We start from the raw sequence: 19,187 nt of genomic DNA on the forward strand, positions 1-19,187 counted from the left end.
ATTTTGACCTCGGGACTTCCAGGCCGTATTCGGCACAGATGTTTCTGCATACTATGCTTGGTTATGACGTTCCATGTATGCCCTGCCAGCTAGCATCTTGCACCCTGCTGTTATGTGCTGGATTGTCTTGGGGACATCTTTACACAGCCTGCACTAATCATGGCAGCACAAGAACAAGCTCTGAGCACAAGATCCATAGCTTGTTCCTGTGCTGCCATGATTAGTGCCTCTGTGCTGTCTTTCAGTCCAGCTTTGACCAGCCACTGGTAGGATTTCTGGATATCAGCCACCTCCTCTATCTGCCGGTGGTACATACCACGCAGGGGCTTGTCCTTCCATGATGGTGCCTCCTCTTTCTTGGGTTTCTGCTGCCTGAGGTATTCACTGAGCACACGGTTGGTTGGAGCCATCTTGCTGATGTATTCGTGGATGTTCACTGCGTCATCCTGGACTGTGGTACTGAAACTCACTAGTCCCCGGCCTTCTTCCTTCAGCTTCGCATACAGACTCAGGGTGCTGGACTTGGGGTGAAACCCTCCATGCATGGTCAGGAGTTTCTTGGTCTTGATCTTAGTGGCTTCTATCTCCTCCTTTGGCCAACTTACTATCCCAGCAGGGTACCTGATCATGGGCAGGGTGTAGGCGTTGATAGGCGTTGATCAGGACTTGCCTGACCCTCTGCAGGTACTTGGTGGTTGCAGCTTTCCTAGCAGTGTCTTCATGATTCCCATTTGCGTGTGGGATCCCCAGGTACTTGGAGCAGATAGATAGATAGATAGATAGATAGATAGATAGATAGATAGATAGATAGATAGATAGATAGATAGATAGATAGATAGATAGATAGATAGATAGATAGATACGTATGGACTATGGAAATTAGATGTGGTCCTTGGTACAGTGTCACCTCTGTGATAATTTGAAAACAAAGGGGGATTAAGGGAACATGTACTCATGTAGTTAGAACCACCTGCAAAGGTAAAGAGTGGATGGTTCCACTCTATTATAGTAATTACTACAAAAACCCATGTGCCCCTGCGAACCTGTGTTCACCCAAGCAAGCATGTTCATAAGAAAATGAACACTCATTCTAACACACGTATAAGCACCAGTACATATTATCAAGCAATCATGGCAATCAAAGCAAGTGTAAAGAAGCGAGGACATAAAGTCCCACAAGGAGAATGCAGCAAGGGAGGGAAATAGTCTAAGAAAGCTGAGGGATGGAAAAGGAGACACAGACAGATAGAAGGCCCAAAAAAATTGGTAGCTTGACAGTCATTTCATATTAATACTCTACATTAAGAGCCCCTATGATGAATAATTAATCTGCAGGAAAATGTAGTGATTTGTGCTCCTGGCAGGCTAATGCAATGTAAAATAAAGCCCTATGACTGAGTCTGTGGATGTACACAGAATAAGTTTGATGAGTATTAAGTTTGAGCATGAGGCTGTATATTTGCAGACCTTAGCTTGATATAAAAAAATAAATAAGTCATGCATTACATTTGGTTTATAACACAAAGGTAAAATTACATCTTTAACTGCACCAGTCACTGCGTAGTATAATAACAGGTTATCTGACAAAGCAGTATGCAATCTTTCAAGCCGATGTGAAGTGTGGCATGAGAAATTGGGTAGTATTACTTTGACTGTGCAGTGACTCAACCCACATTAAATCCAACATGGAAGAGTGGCACTTGAATCTAACTGTTTTGACCAAACTGGAGAGCTTATCCCCCTTTTTTCCTCACTTGAACCTGGGAGCCAAATATTACAAAGCATTCTTTTTTAAATTGTTTTTGGCATACGAAATGTTAGAGAGCACTTTCTCTGTTTATCTTTCCCTCGATCTTAACCCATCTGGATTATTTCCCCATTCCCCTTCTGCCTCGCTCGTTGTCTCTGTCTCGTTCCTCTTAGGGAAGCCTCTCAAAATAATTATAAGCAGAAGTAGTTTCAAAAGTTTACTGCACATGCTTTCTGACTCCATCAGCACTTTTTTCCTCCCCCCATTCCCATTTATGTCAAAGATCATTTAGGTAACCAGATTCAGTGTATCCTCTGTGTACCCCATATTACAGTCAGGATTCATCAGCAAGTTGGGTGGGTGCACATCTGATTCCATGCTAGTATGGGACTCCTCTTTTCAAATGCAAGTTTATTATCTCCAAAAAGCAGCTTTCTTCTGTAATTTAAAGCGACACCGACGTCTGCGCGCCTGCATTTCCATTAAAAGGATCCAAATGTTTGCGCGCACGTGTGTGAGTGAACTGCCTCTTTACACTATCATCTCTGTAATACTGACGCATTCGTATGATGCAGTAGGAAAAAAAATGCTCGGAGAAACCTAATAAATCATTCATATATTTTCGAGACGTTGTATGAAAATGTGAGTATGATGAAATAAGTGAACAAAACTCCCTCGTTCCCCACAATGTGCCTCCCAGCTATACGACGTAACCTTGCTGACACCAGCTCAATGGATAACGCCACAGGGTACTGAAATAGTAAGTCCATAATAATAAAAGTAATAATAAGTGGGCCTGTACAAGTGTCAAACAGTGCGGAACAACTGAAAGATACTAGTGAGAAAGCTGTGGCTCTCAAGGCATCATCTATAAGGGCCCTGTTATGAAGTACACATAATGCAGACTTCTCTGTTTCCATGGAGACCTGTTGTGATCCCTAGCACATACTATACTCAACATGCCCCTCAAGCTTTTATTCTTCTATAAGCATGTGTTCGACAGTTGTGAAAACAGGTGCAATTGGGTCAAAGGTGAACTCGTCTTTAGCGCTGACATAATGCTAGGCTCAAACAATGCTACTCTGGCTTATAGCTGCCTGCCTGTACAAAAACGTGGCCTCACTCGGCTGTGCAATAAGGGCTCTGCAGAGAACTGAGCTAATTTTAAGTGTGGAGCAAAAATGTAGATCAGGAGTAACACACATGCCCTACCTAGCCGGCTCTGTTTGGATGTGCATTAACTCAGCAGCACTGGACCTGGACAGACCTTTGGAAAAGCTGAAGCAGTAGTCCACATGCTTCTTAGCAGTGTCTAATCCCATTCTCACTTACATTTTCTTGGCAGCACCGTCTGCTAAAGCCTTTGTTTGCTCTATAAGCACTCTAAAAGATGTCTCTTTTTTCCCTCTTAATGCCATGACACAGTTTAGACAGAGGGAGAGACAAATAGAAGTATTCTTCCCATTAAACTCTTGTCTTTTAGATGTCATGTTGCGGTTTATTGACGCACTTGTGCTCTGTAAACATCTCTCTCTCTCTGGCTGTTGTTCAGGGCCCACACCCGTGTCACTGGTTGTTCGTTAAGTTTCATTTGAGCTCAAATCCAAGGCGAAAGGAGAAGAGAATCATTTTTACTGCTTTCCAAAAAAAAGGTTTTCATGTTGCATTCAGGCGGTTTCGGAACTTGCAATTCCCAGCTGATGAAGAAAATAACAGATGGGTCCACTGCAATTGCATTTTTTTTTGTACGCACATGCAAAAGGCCTGCTCATTTATTTATGTGCTACACAGGAGGGAGCTTAGAGTTTTACTAAGTTAGAGCTTTTTGGGCTTTTCAATTCAATTTTTCAGAGAGCAGCTCTCTCACTTCACAGCTTCTCACCCGAGCAGTTTTATTCCACTTGTGCTATTTTCTGTCTCCCAGCAAACTCCCATTCACCCTGTCTATTTTAGATCCTGCTAATAATGCAGCAGCGTCACGAAAATCAATAAATCTGTGCTTATGTCAAAGCGATGCGTGGTTTATGTTCTCATAATCTGATTCAAAGAGGGATGGAGTTTCAACCCATGAAAGGTGAACTGCGTTTTTTTCTCAGATATTTTTCTGCAGTTCCCAACCAGAGTGGCACCTCATTATGTTGATTGCCAGTTGTGTGTAACGCAGGTGGTGTATGGAGAAGTGGGGTGAGGGTACAAAATCTGTCTAGAACACGCAGACTGCTTTGTAAATTATACATGAGAAGGCGACATTTGTGATCGGCGCAAAATAAACAAACACCATCAAAGAATAGCCTGATATTTTATTTTTCAAGTGATAATCATGCGTTTAATATGCAGTAAACAGATGTTGCGCGAACAATTCGTGTCTGCCTCAAAAAAGTGGTTGAACTCTACCCTGCAAATAAAAAGCTTGGAAAAGCTAGCTTAAGGGGCTTAATTGCCCTCCACTCCGATTAACCTATTCAGTCTATCAACGGCCTGCCCTAGAATTTCAATAAACAAATGCAAATGCGTCCTTGTCCCACTGCACCCCAGACCCACACGGCCGGGGCGTGGTTTTAGGGGTGGAGCAAGGCAGCACGCTTTCAAGTTTTCAAACTGGCAAAGTGCTTGGTCAGGCAGAAAACAAGGAAATAACCTCCAGAGAGGACAAGCAACGGGTTGGGTCGTTTCTTTCTGGGGATGAATTGTCTCATTTGTTTGAGCTCGTAAAACCTTTTAATAATCTTGTCAAGATTTAGACGCATAGTGTCTGAAATTAGGACACAATGCCCACTTGAATTGGCAGTAACAACTTCAAATCACTTATTTTGGATTAGAGTATTGTGATCAATCTGATGTTGGTTTTTTATACAGAGTATAAAGCCTTGCTTGCCTCATCTGGAGCGCCCGCCCATTGGGCTTTCTGCGGAGCGATAGTGGAGAGATTGATTATAAGGTCTACGGGATTTGTCGTGGAAAAAAACAGAGCCTGCTTGGACTGCTTGCTCGTGATTTTGTGCTCCCATCAGTGAAGGAGAAGGAAAATTATCCGGGACTTATTCCAGTCTGACTCCCAAAACCGTCAGCACTCCCCGCCCCCCTTCGGGTATCCAGATACGCAGGAGTCACGCCGGACTTTTAGTTTTTACTGAGGAGGCTGCGAGTGCGAATCGCCTCCGCAGTCTCGGATGCGTAGTGAGCCGGTGCTGCGAGTGAGTGGGTTGGGTCGCCTAGGCGCCGGGCATACGCACACTTCATCGTCAGCGATAAAAGCAGATAGGTGAGGGTAAAGGCGAGAGGAAACGACATCCAAGGCTTTTATTTTTTATTTTTTTTAAACAGAAGGACGTTGTAGAGAGGTGGGTCGCACATTTGGAAAGCCGCCGGCTGTGGATTTGACTCTCAAGGAAGCTTTTTTTTCTTCCTCTTGCCTCCGGGGTTTTGTAGACCTCCTTATTTTCTGATTCAGGACCAGCAGCTGACCACACTGTCAGACTCCACCGGCTTCTCATCTAAAAGGAGGGGATATTAAAAGTGGATCAGCGGAGCAACACACACATACAATGGCAACCGGTGCGCTCCTTCTAGTCTGTGCGCTGCTTGGTAAGTCATCTGAAAAAAGAAGGGGAAAAAAGCTTCCAGACTGCGTTTGTTATCTGATTTTATATTTATTTATTTATTTTTATCAGTGCTCAGATTTCCGAGATAATATCGGCATCTGCTGTTTCTCTGTCAAGGCACACCTGTAAGAGACATGTCAATCAAACGGCTTTGCAGGCAGAGGAACTGGGCTAGTAGTCATTCTGAGTCAGGTGGAAGTAGACTACATCGGTTAAATCGCTGCAATAATAACAGATGCCCGTGAACAGCTGTGTGTGTGTGTGTGTGTGTGTGTGTGTGTGTACGCGGTGAACTAGGTTAATGTGATATTTGGTCTTTAGTTAGAGACTAAGCTTATACAGTCCTGTAGTGTTAAATGGATTGATCATATAGGCAACCAGCTGCTGTTGCCACACACACGTGTATCAATACATCCCGTATAGATGCACATAATATAGGCACACCTGGATCTGTGCATAATAGATTCTGATGTCACCCAGTGCCTGCTCTGCTGTACAGTAAGTCATCATCATAAAACCCATTTGTCACTTAACGTAATTTATGAGACCTTCCTGCAAATGCAAGTTTAGACACATTGATGACACACACACCACACACACATTGATGACACACACACCACACACACACTGACACAAACATTCATGCAGACATCACTGCTGACACACACATATACATTTCATCCTGCCTGTGAACTGTCCCAAACAAACACCAGATGGCTTTTCTGTTCCTGGACTGGGTGGCCTGTCAGCACTGCTGAGGGGGGGCACAGAGGAGGGGCGGGCGGGAGTGGGAGTGGAAGTCGGCCTGCTGGAGGCCCCCACTTGGCCAAGAGGATTACCAGCCTGTGCCTTGCTTCTCTTCCCCCTTCAGCACATCGTGAGTCACTTTCACTAGGATCGGGTCTCTGTGGAGGTTTTCCCAATTCGAATGCGAGATGCGTTGGCCTTCACACGGTCACAGTACAGATGAGATATCGGTGGTAAAGAGGGATAAGAGAGGGGTTTTCATGTAGCATAATCATGATTCAATTTGGAAGCTCTTCAAGGTGGCGAAGAAGCTTTTGGGTGCAAGGAGAGAGACTGTAAAATGTAACAACTGTCTGTGTGGCTCCTGTTGAAGTAACAGTGTTTAACATGATACTAATGCTATTATTGCCAACATTATCAGTAATGTGAACCTGACAATTGGGACATAGTCCAAACCAAAGGCAGGAAATCACCACAACTGAAAAATTGTAGACTCAGAGTAAATTATCTGGAACCAGTGTGTTAACAAAAATTCTCTGGCTCTGGCTCTTTAAATTGGAGTCTTTTCAGACTATTCTGATTGTTCTGTAAACAATGTCTGTGGGATTAGACTGCTAGTCAAACAAAAGCATGACATGTCGTTAGGCTTTGGTAACTTGTGATTGGTATTTTTCACTGTTAGCTGACATTATAAACCAATCCCCCTCGAGAAGACAGGAAAAAAAATATTGGGGTGGCAATCAACCGGCAAGCAGTCAAGTTCAGTTATTCCAAAATAGAAGTGGTAATTTAAATCAGCATGATGGCATCAGGAACTTTTTTTTTTATTTTCCTACTTGGATCATCTCTGTTCACAGTGATTTCAAATTCTATACCTGTCCTGCACTTTGAGAGCCATCAGAGCCATGAACTAAATAACTAAATAACGTGTCTGAAGGAAATATATGCTTATATTTCATATGAGCAGTACTGGTATTGCTATATTGATAATGCATCACTAGCATATGCACTGCCATGTACTTTCATATCATTTGTCTGTCTGTCATCTACTTGCATACACAAGCAGCTGTGGTAGGTTAGAGGTACTGTGTGATCAGCTGTGTGATTCATTCGCAGTGTGTCAGCAAGCACATGTTTGCACTTACTTTTTTTATGTTTTTGTGTTTGTTTGTGTGTGTGTGATAAAGAAGAACATAATAAAGGTGGCTGACAGCTGTGATAGATGAAGGCTGTATCAGTCATTATTAAAGACAGAGGTGCCACTTACACATTTTTTTGGCAGGCAAATCTTATATTGGCTTATTTATGCTGCTGAGTTTGCAACCAGGTACGAATGTGTGTGTGTGTGTGTGTGTGTGTGTGTGTTTATTTGTGGCACCAGGGTATATGATATAAAGCTTATAAAAGGAGTCGCCTGAAGGAGCGAATATTTATTAGCTTTACAAACAGAATGTCTTCCTTCTCTCCTACAGAGAGCGAGAAAGATGTCATGCTTTTGGTGTGGTGTAAGAGTGTGTGCGCTTTGTGCGGGCGTTCTTCTGTTTGTGTGAGTATGTTTGAAACCGGGCAGCCAACTTGGTATCCAAGATGTTCCAGTTTATGTAACTAAACTGAAAGTGTGATATGTGCGAGGCTGGCTAGTTTAACTGCGAAATGCCTCAGTGGTTTCCGTTTACTGGGTTGATAGAAGAGCGGCCAGTGGATGCTCAGGTTCTGATGAGCTGCCATTGGTTCTGTTGAGCTGGTCTAAGAGCAGCTTCACACTGTTCAGAGCAAAATCCTGACGCCTGTGTGTGTGTTTCACATTTTGTGTCTCTGTATTTGTCGAATATCTCTTCCAACTTGCATAACAAGATCTGCTTTTACCTTGTTCACATGATCCCTAAACATGTTATGAATTTTGCATAAACCTGCATGAGACCGTTAGTTATGGGGATGGGAAGGGAGTGATACAGGTTTTTCATGTGTAGTATACCTAGTATAGCTATGTCCGGGTCTCACATCAGGCACTACAAACTCCATACCAGCGATCTATGTTTTAGCTCACCCCCTACAAACTATGAAGAAGTGGATCTATAGTGTAGTGGTTTAAACATTTGTGGTTTACACATTGGCCTATCAAGTGTGCTATATATCTCAGATATGCTGATCTAGCCACTGCGGTGGGCCCTTAAGAGGGAGCACTTGAACGTAACTTGCTTCACAACATTAAACGTATAACCCTGCTGTAGCATCACAGTTTTGTGACTTTGGTGTTTTTTCTTTTTATCTCTTTCTTCTCATTTTAATTTTTTTCCCCTAACCCATCGACATGCTAATCATGTATTATCTGCATTCATTTTTAAACACAGAAAAGTAGCTTTTCAGGTCTGACTACAGTAAATTCTCCTTACTGGACTGTAATAATGGAGGTTCATTCACTCAACAGTCACTTCCTTCTGCTATTAGCATTGTAAGGAAAATAAATTCAAAAAGCAGAAATGGTATCCTTTGGGAAAAAGGTCAGCAGAAATATGAAGTTTTAGTGGAGGAAGTAAAACTTTCAAAAGTGATGGTATGATGGTGGTGTGTGTGGCGGCTGTTTTCTTTTTTCCTTTGAGCCATCTTCCTTCTTCTCTTGTGAGGATTTTGATGCTATTTTTTGATCACTTGTTTCAAGTCGGTAGAGAAAATGAAACCATAGCCTGTTATCCAGGCTCATTACAGTGCTATTGATTGAAAAGAGAAAAGTTTTAAGTACTTGTTGTAACACCATCAAACTTTGTGCTTATCAGCCGACTCTTTATCAAGCTGGCCCTCTAAAACCAGCCCAATCAAAGAACATGAAGGTACTTATAAGCTCATTATCAGTTTAGACATATCTAATGTGTAGTGTTCCTTTTTTCCCCCCCTGTGTTTTTAACAGTAATAGGAGGGCGGTACTTGCAGCCATTCAAGTGCAGATTTGATTGTCCATATGGTGCCGTGACAATTGTCGCAAATGCTTGAAAGTAGTTCTACTTTGATCTCATTTTTCATTCCAGACAAGCTCATTACAATGTTTGCATTTCTTAATGTGAACAAACTGTATAATTAACAGAGAAAGAAATTAGGAATCTTGCATATGAAATTGACTCATCAAGACAATTGCACATAACTGTTATAAGTGATATTATGATGCAGGTTTCAAAGGGACCCATTACTTTCTTTTCCAGAATCTTTGCGTCATTTTAAATCATACGTCTTCAGAGTCATCCTCCCTGTTAAGCCAACTTTATTCAGATTGGCTACCTCTTGCAAATAAAAGATTTGAACAGCAGATACACTTCTGTGCAAAAGTCTCAAGTCATCATTCATTTCTCTATATGGAGTCATGAAGCCAGACTTCCTGTAGATTTTTAAGGTGTTCTTGAGCAATTGTTCACCAGACTTTCTGAAGGAATTTCAAAGTTTTTCTCTGGACATTGGCTGTGTTTTCACTAATTTCAGTCCAATTATTGTGCCTGTGTTGACTTTCAAGCTTGTAAGAATTATACCAACTTGTTTATGGCTTTATATGTAGTATTTCCATTGCATGTTTCAATAAATTGCCTGTTTATTTCCCATCTTTGAAATTAGTTTCCACAAAGTTAGCCTCTGAGCCTGACCAAAAACGGGTGTCTTGTATCAAAAGTTTTTTGTTTTTTTTCATGACATAGTTGTTAAAATCATCTTCCAAAACCTATAACATTGCCATTTCAACTTTCACTGAACTGCGACCAAGATACACATTCATACATGAGGCCAACATGTTCAGATGCCAGATTAATGGGAAGAAGTACATGTCCCAAAGAGGATGTCGACATCATGCAGGTCAAAGAGCAGAAAATAAATCTGCTGTAAACTGAACATTTAAATTAGTCTAAAGCTTGAGCTTTTGACTCATATGGCCTACTTATACATAATGCTGACCTCATTATTTGAAACCCTGGCCTTGTTTACTATAAGCATCCATCATTACAACAGTATATATGTAAATAATGGGTTCCCTTTGAGGAGAAGTAAGATGCTACATCATTGCATCATTAACTGTTTACAAATAATATGATTGAACCGCATTGTCAAAAACAAAAGTTGTCAGAGGAATACTTGATTTACTGAAAAAAGTTTCTTTTTAGTAGAAAAATTGATGAAACCACAAAATGTTTCATTTTCTTTTCTGTTTGTAACAATCTCAATCATCTATATTAAGAGCAAAAAGAAAAGTCCTTGGATATTCATCTTTTATTCTTGATTCATTCAAACTATCCTTACAGAAGCAGTATTGTTACATTATTAATCATCATCATCAATTAATAGCAGTGCTTTTCATGAAAAATGGACACATTTGAAAGTAATCCTTGATCATATAGCTATATTTTAACAACACATCTTTTGCAAATGTAATCTTCTCTCATTAAACAGATTATACACATTGAATGTGATCCATTATACTCCCACGCTTTCAAGGACCGTGCTAATGCCACTGATGCTGACTCAGGCATTTCAAATTTTGTTGGGATTCAAAGTTTGCCGTGCCACTCCCTGATGCCCACCCCGCCTCTCCTCTGTCCCGAATAAGAACAACAGCTGAAAGCCCCCCCACCCGAAAATTACGCGCATTACAGCCTGTTTGCGGTCAAACCAGTGCGTCCTCATGCTGAGCACCTTGACTCAGCTGTTACAGCACGGGGGAATGCATTTCATGTGTGTTTAAGCCTCAGCTGACACAAGAGACAGTGGCGTCTAGACACTGAGGCAGAAAGCAATAACTCATCGGCTAGCTGTTTGCATAGCTGATCTATGTTTATGGTATGGGAATTTTTGGTGCGAGTCCCAAGATTTGTTCCTCATTATTATTATTTTTTTTTTCCCTGCTGTTGTCGCCAGAGTCAGAGGACCAATTTCTCTCTGTTAGGGGGAATATGAGCTTGTGCAGCTGTCTGATTGCAGCGCTGTTTGCTCCCCTTGTTATTTTCTGTGCCTGCTGTATTTTGTAGTTGCACGCACGCTTGTTTGCATCATAAACACCAGACCCATCTCTTTGTGTATACCCATGACAGGATGCCTTTTGTGCTATTGTTTTTTCATATCATAACATTGTTGACTCGACAGAGGGGGGAAAAAAAAACTACCAAAGCAAAAACAAGACTGACAGCTTGGCTATCATCCACAAACTGTGTGATAAGTTCCCAGTAAATATTCATTAAAGTTGGGATGTATAATGAAAACAGAAGCTATTCGTCGGTCAACATTATGACTGAGATGTCTCATTAGGCATGGATCAATAGAGCTGCATGAGTGGTGTGATTCTGCCAGTATGGAAATGTTTTGTCTTCTGGGAACTTCCTGTGTCATGTGTACCTAAAAGCAAGTCAGATACTGGCTGGTAAGCATGTCCTCAGGCCAAGGAATTGTTGCCCTGTAATAGACTCCACAGTCTACTACCCATTTGCTCGCACCCAATTGTGACCACAGTTTTCCTACAACATCAATGTTGTCTGTTGTCATTCGCCCTCCTCTGTCTGCATCGTCTGAGTGGTGAAAAGCTGCAATTAAACTCATGTTTCCTTCTAAGGGAACATTAGAAAGACATCAGGAAACTGCACAAACTTTTAGTGCTCACAATACATTTAAAACAAAAGTTCCCTATACGTACCCCCACCTCCCCGTGACCCACATCTGAGTTGTCTCTCTCCAACATGGGGAGATAAGTGACTGAAGACAACCAGAGTTCTTGTGGGAGACTTCCTGCCTGCCACAGTGAATGAGGAAAGTGGCTGGAGCTGGAGACAGAGCAGAGGCAGCGTCTGCTTTGTGTCTGATCTTAACTCTGCTGCAGTATCTCTGGTAAACTGTCAGGCCTTTCCTTACATCATAACTCTGCCACATTCTCATTGCCGGGCCTGTTCGCTTTTTCACGCCTCAGATCCAATCTCGTGCTTTGCGATAACATCCCAGCAACACCCCTTTAGCCATTCAGTTTGTAAACTGTTTAAGTGTTCTTTGGGGCTGATTTGCATACGTGCATCTCTGCTTTTCCTCACTCACACGCTTAAAAGGTACTCCAGCTGCCTCCCCCTCCTCCTCCTGCTGCTCCTCCTCCTCCTCCAGTGAATAGCCCCTGACCTCCATCCCCCACTCCATTTTAAACAATACTGTGCCCAGCCCACCCCTTCTTCAAAGAGCACTAATTAGAAACTGCCCTCAAGTGTGATCCAAACCAGATATTTATCTTTGGAGTTTCAGGGGAAGGTGCTATGTTTAACAATCGCATTTACGTGGGTCTATTTACATGCACCATTCTTGCTTAGTTATAAAACCAACAAACCCCCACCCCAAATCCCTGGGGGTTTTGCCGGCTCCTCCCGTTTTGCGATTCTGTGTGAGGAGTCATGATGACTGGTTGACAAGAGGATTCCACTTCACTCCTGCACATGGGGGCGCGCGCACACACACACACACACACGCACGCACGCACGCACGCACGCACGCACACGCACACGCACACGCACACGCACACACACACACACGTACGTACAAGTACCCACAGTACTGAGTTGCTGTCCTTCCACGCTGCTACACTCCCCTGGTCCCTGCTTGATCCTCCACCCGAGCAGATCCCACGCGGGTGGGATGCACACCAGGCGGTGTAACTATGGCGACCGCTCCCCATGCAACCCCCCCCCCCCTCCCCCTCACCACGTCCACATCGTCTGACAGACACTCATCTCTATGCCCGCGTTTAAAGAAGCACGTGCACATAATTAAATGTCTATATGAACGTTTCTTTGCCTTCAACATTCCCCCCGCCTAATAATGAAGAGCGCTTGACTCCCTTTGCCGCTATGTTCTGTTACGGCGCTCGCTTTTACACATAAAACCAAAGATGTGCTGGCGTGTATGTGTGTGTTTGTGTGTCTAATTGCTTATGCATAAATGCATGAATTTACAAGCGCATGTCTTTCATTGCCTGAGAGGCAAAATGACTGACAATGGCAGAAAAAGTCTGTTTGAAGTAGAGTAATTAATAGTTAATTAGTTTTCTTTCCAATCTGTGGCTTAATGCACAAACGTGGGAACTGATAGCAAGTTGCCAGTCATACAAAAAAAAAAAACTAACCAGTGTACATAAAGTAGACGCAGCTGTCAGGCATAATTGTACACAAGTACAAGATGGATAATGACCAGAGATAGCTGTGCGGTTTTTATAGCTACATTTTCTTTTGCGACAATTAACGCAAACATTCGACTCTTCTGTAAGAGTTAGTCACGACTGCATATATTGTGTACAGCTTTATTATTATTTTATATATTTCCTTTAGTCTTATTTTTGGAGGAATAGCTTGGTTTGGGCGTAGGTCTGAGACCACAATGCTTTGTCATTCAGACCGGGTGGGGGAGGTGTGTGTGTGTGTGTGTGTGTGTGTGTGTGTGTCTGTGGGTTTGGGAGGAGGGAATCAGGTTGGTTATGACTGGGGGGTTGGGGAAGAGGAGGTTAGTGTGGTAGCAGGTGTCCACATAGAGTTAATGCATTTGGGGTGGGGTGTAGATGGAAGCACTAAGTGCACTGAAGGTGTGTTTGTGTGTGTACACGTAGATATGAATGGCCCAGACAGACTACCTCTGTCCCCTGTCCAGACGCCTTTGTCTTCCTCACAGTGACAAACAGTAGTTGGAATTATGGCTGTATTTGCCATGTAAAAATTGTCATTTTCAGCTATTAATGTAGACACCTCAATGTGGCACAGACGGCCCTGCTTCAAGTTCTGTTCATCAGTCTACACTGACTGTAGCCATCTGTTACACTGTATGTGTTTACCCTGCCTTTCAGTAACCCAGATTCCATAATTCAGGAGTTGCACATTTCCAGAAGAGCATTTCAAACACCTGATGTGGACCTGTTATATTTATATAATTTCCAACAGCATATTTTTATTCTTAGACTCTGCTTGCATTATTTAAAGTTAAAACAATCCATCTTTATCCCATTCTGGGCCTTGTTGCAGCCCCTTTCCCCCCTCCTTTTCAAGTTAACTGCCTTCTGTATGGCTTTCCCTCATAAACAGCAGATTTGAACCAAGATGACCATAATAGGACGCTCTCTGTCATCATCTCTAAGCCAAGAGTAGGAAAAAATACGGGGAACCAAGCATTTAGGGAAGTTTGAAGCTTTTGGGTCACAGGGATTGCTTGTACATAGGCTGGTGTGAGTAACTGATCCTTTGACCACATTAAACACCATCATCACCAGTAATTACATGTTACAGCAATCATGTCATGACATAGTGTTAAAAATCCAACTTCCTTCTCTTTTTTTGGTGATATAAATCATAAATCATAGAGCAAAGACACCTTGACTCATTAGCGATTCGTGAGTCACTGGTAAACAATGCTTTGGCGGGGAAAGAGTTTATGTGAGCATCCACTATTATAAAGGTTTATGACAGAAATTAGGAAATGCATGCATAATAGGTTCCTTTGAATTTACTGTAGCCTTGGCTGGAGAGTGGAAGAGAAAGCATTACTAGCCAGCTCTGTTTTTAATCATTATGCACCGGTGTTAAGGAATGACCTTCACGCACACGTTTAAGGTTTTAATTAAATTTATATGTCAAGCTGCTGCTCTAGCTGTGTATGTCACAGTAGTGACGGTGTGTTGATTATCCGTTCCGTATGATCTCTCTGGATAAAACAATAAAACTTAAAAGCTCTTTTTCCGACGTGGTCCAACAAGAAGGCGAAGCAGCTGAGGGTGTAGGAGGGAGGATGAAGAGGCAGCTGTTCTGTCGAGAAGGATAGATTGTGATCTGCTCTGCGCTGTTGACACTACTGACGAATAATGCCAGCACCGGAAATGGAGAGGAGAAAATATGAATCAGCCCACACACTGAAAAATTACATTTCAGCTAAGCAGGCGTATCCTTAATGCTTGGTTCCGTTTATAGTGTAGTGGCCACTCACACTTCGAGCATTCAGTACCATATTGACGCAGAAGTAGGAATTAGGAACCCCCCCTCGGCTTCCATCCTGGTCTCACCAGCTGTTACGAGCAACAGCGCAGGTGGGGTCATGACTGCTACAGCCCAGGAGGCCCATAAATTAGAACTAGTTAGCATAGTGAGGCGCGAGGACAGCATGACCCAGGTGTGATTCAAAGCAGGAGTCCTAGTTTACACCGAGATTTGAGATTTGGATGGGAGTTGCATGATTGATTTGAATGCAGTGAGACTTGAATGGCATAAGAAAAAAATCGATTGTCTTAAAATCGTTGTCTTTGAATCCGGATACAAGATTGGATCCAGTGGCTATTTGTCTAGGCAATGCATAGCAGATAACTTTGTTAGTGGTGAATTAATTCTATGTTTCATCTCCACATAATGATAATAATAATGATACAAGGTTTTGAAATCTACTACCAGATATATATTTTTTTTAAATAAAGGATGTAACACAACTTTCTGGAAAACTGCAATTTGGGCTTCTTTTGTGATGCGTTGGTCTGAAGGATGTAACTTGTTTTTATTTGTGAGCTTTATTTGTTGTTATAACCGAACAGTCAGACTAACCTAACTGGCTGCTGCCTGCGATCTTATGCTCACCACATTTACCTCAGGTCTCCTGAAAGAGCAGGAAAGCAAATAAGTATTCATTCACACACGGACATATTTGTATTTCACGAAATGTCAAACAATTTCTTGCAAAAATTGGCTCCGTCTCACTTGTGTTTCCCCCCCTGCAAAAAAACCCAAACATATATACAAAATAAAAATAGAACTAAACAAGACTACACAAGATACTTGCCTGTGAAGTCTTTGCGCGCAAAGTTTAGAGGGAGCATAAATGCGTACACAGAATTGAAGTGCACACTTATTCACTTACATATATACAAAAATGTGCAAGTTAGTTTACATCTGATCCTCTTCTTGCCCTCTGGCTTTGTTTTCTCCCATTTAACACATCTACCCCTCAGTGAATTCGGCCCTGTGTATCTGTTATTTATTATTGGTCTTTTCTTTCTTTTTTAAATCTTGCAATCATTTCCTATGTACTACTAACATCACCTCTGTCTCTTTACTTGACACATACAAAGACAAGATGGTGACATACAGTTGAACTGCTGTTCTACCAACCCCGTGAACATCCTGCACTCTGTCGTTCTCGCTGTGATTAGAAGTGTGTGGGTGTAATGGGCAGTTGTTGTAGCTGTTTGTCAGCAGTTGGATTGACCAGCCGGCCTATGTAACTGACCTCTCGTGGAAGACGTAACACTTGCTTTTTCTTTCTTCATTTTTTTTTTTATTTGCCATCTCTCCCTGTCACTCAGATGTTTGTTCGACGGTGCCTTGAGGGAAAACATTTAGTTTTTCACTTAAGTACAAAAGAAAAGACGCTCCCTCTTCTGTCATTAAAAAAAAAAAAAAGTCCCACTTAATAAATGAGGCTGTCAATATTAAAGATTCTGAAGCTGGAACAAGGGTCAGAGGTTGTTAATAACAGCCCTGCTGCAGCGATTTCTACAATCTGACACACGCCATGATTATCACTGCAGGAACGACACGGATGGCAAGAGGAGTAAGAGGACGAGGCCTGAATTGCAATATTTGATGCTGTCTAGAGCCTCTCCGATACGATGAGAAAACTATAGGAAATAAAGTCGGGTATTGTCATCAATCTATTGCTGGGTTTACATTTGGATGATTACATAGTGCCATGTGGAAAGCCTGACAAGCCGAATGTTAAATTTCTTCTGCAGAGGCAACGGGAAGAATTTTAGTCTGTTAAATCACATTTCTTTTGCACAGACACTATTACAAAAGGCATTACAAAAATACAATTCGTGCTCTTTGCGGCGCACGATATGATTTAGCATGTAAAGGTTTATTTTGTTGGACAGTTTTGGGAAAGAGGGAAGAATTTGTATTGTAAGATGATCGTACCCTTACTGACTGCTAATGTACCCCTCTTGCATTAAAAAAAATCTCTCTTCATTGATCTTCTTTCCTTCTGTTTTGCCTCATCTTGGAATCTCTCTGTGTCTTTGGCACTCTTGCTGTCTCTGGTAATGATGTTAACAGGGTCAAATGCTTTCAGGGGCCTAGAGGGAGAAATATACAGAGTGATTTTGGAGTATGGTTAATGAGTGCAGGGAAGAGTGGACAGGAAAGTATTCGTCATCGCTCTTTGGTCTTTATTTCTTTCTGTAAGCACATTATTTAGCAGCATGCCTACACACTCACTGGCCACTTTGTTAGGTACACCTGTTCAACTGCAGGTTAATGCAGATATTTAAGTAGCCAATTGCATGGCAGCATTTAGGCCATGCGTTTAAGCATGTGCACAATGGTAAGATGACCTGATGAAGTTCAATCTGAGCATCAGAACTGGAAAGAAAGGTGATTTAAGCGACCTTGAATGGCATGGTTGTTAGGATCAGATGGGCTCGTTTGAGTCTGAAATTGCTGATCTACTGGGATTTTCCTGCACCACCATCTCTAGGGCTTACAGAGAATGGTCTGAAAATGAGAAAATCTCAAGTGAGCAGCAGTTCTCTGGATGAAAATGCCTTGTTGATGCCAAAGCAACATGGCTAGACTGCTTCAAGCTGATAGGAAGGCAACGGCAACGGCAACTCAAATAACCACTTGTTAAAACCAATGTATGCAGAAGAGAATCTTTGAATGCAAAAAGTGATGAACCTTGAAACAGACAGACTACCGCAGCAGAAGACTACACCAGACGCCTCGCCTATCAGCTAAGAACAGGAAACTAAGGCTAAACTCACCAAAATTGGCCATTAGACGATTGGAAAAATGTGTCCTGGTCAGATTAGTCTCGATTTCTCCTACAATGTTCAGATGGTCTGATCAGAATTAGGCATTAAAACATGAAAGTATAGCTCCACAGTGTACCCACCCTCTGAATGCTACTTCCATCAGGATATTGCATCATGTCACAAAGCTCAAACCATCTAAAACTGCTTTCTTCAACATGACAATGAGTTCACTGTACTCAAATGGCCTCCACAGTCACCAGATCTCAATCTAATTGAGCACCTTTGGGATGTTGTGGAACAGAAGATTTACATCATCAGCTCCTGAGGCAAAAGGGGGTCCAAACCCAAAGGTGTACTTAATAAAATATATATTCAAAAGCTTTGTGAACCTCCCTTGGGCAAACTGGACACTGATGTATTCCACTTTTTTATATGTAGCATGTTCATATGTTTAAGTCGTATTTCGCTGAATCGTTAGACGGTCCCCTGTTCAACTTTCCTAAATAGTTTTTGCCGAAAAGCATTAAGGTGAAGTTTAAGGGCTGGCAGTATCTCAAACACTGGCTATAATCCCAGTTTAAGATTCAAACCACTGTGCGCTAAACTAAAATAGTCACAGAACTTATTTAGTTTTATGCATTGCGTATCTCCCTGTAATATTAATAATTCATGCTAAGTTGCAACCTTATTAGTCAATATTTCATGATTTCTTGTGGTGGAGATTACCAAATGATTGAAGGTGAAGTAAACACAAGTAAACCAACTTGCTGTGAAGAAAAACAAGGAACTCACATAGGGGAAACAGCAGTCAGTGTGGGGAGAAGCTAATCAGAGAACTGAGAAGTTCAACTGACACGTTATTAAAATTAATTAATAATAATACATAAAGTCATTGATGCAGTGGTGCAAAGGGTAAAAAATACATTTTTGCCTTTTTTGAGGCTGTTTTTTACTCCTTCAGTTATAGAGATGATTTTCTTGCAGTGAATACAGAATCAGTGTGTTGTGATGTCATCATTATTGTGAACATATATTACTATTGTTACGCCTTGATTTCTATCTCTACTGAAGAACAACAAAAAAGTCTTCTGTCTGCATCAAGAAATGATTGGAGCTATATGGTGGGATTGTGGTAGAGTGGAGTTTACATGTTCTCTCTGCGCCTCTGTGGGCTCTGAGTAGGTTAGTTTAACTGGTGATTCTAAAGTGGCTATAGGTACGAATGTGAGCGTGAATGATTGTCTGTCTCTATGTGTTAGCCCTGTAATCAACTAGCAACCTATCCAGGGTGTACTCTGCCTTTTGTCTGATGACA

At 41.9% G+C, this 19,187-nt stretch overlaps 1 protein-coding gene across 1 annotated transcript in view; it reads left to right on the forward strand.

Moving 5' to 3' along the window:
- Window positions 1–4,377: 4,377 nt before the first annotated feature.
- The window catches only part of igsf3 (immunoglobulin superfamily, member 3), an 80,940-nt gene continuing 66,130 nt past the window's right edge, over window positions 4,378–19,187 (forward strand). Inside the window, 2 exon segments of the mRNA XM_025903914.1 lie at window positions 4,378–5,091; window positions 5,180–5,335. Coding sequence (XP_025759699.1) covers window positions 5,296–5,335 — 40 coding nt within the window. The 5' untranslated portion in view covers window positions 4,378–5,091; window positions 5,180–5,295.

This window comes from Oreochromis niloticus, linkage group LG16 (assembly GCF_001858045.2).
Source record: "Oreochromis niloticus isolate F11D_XX linkage group LG16, O_niloticus_UMD_NMBU, whole genome shotgun sequence".
Taxonomy (NCBI): domain Eukaryota; kingdom Metazoa; phylum Chordata; class Actinopteri; order Cichliformes; family Cichlidae; genus Oreochromis; species Oreochromis niloticus.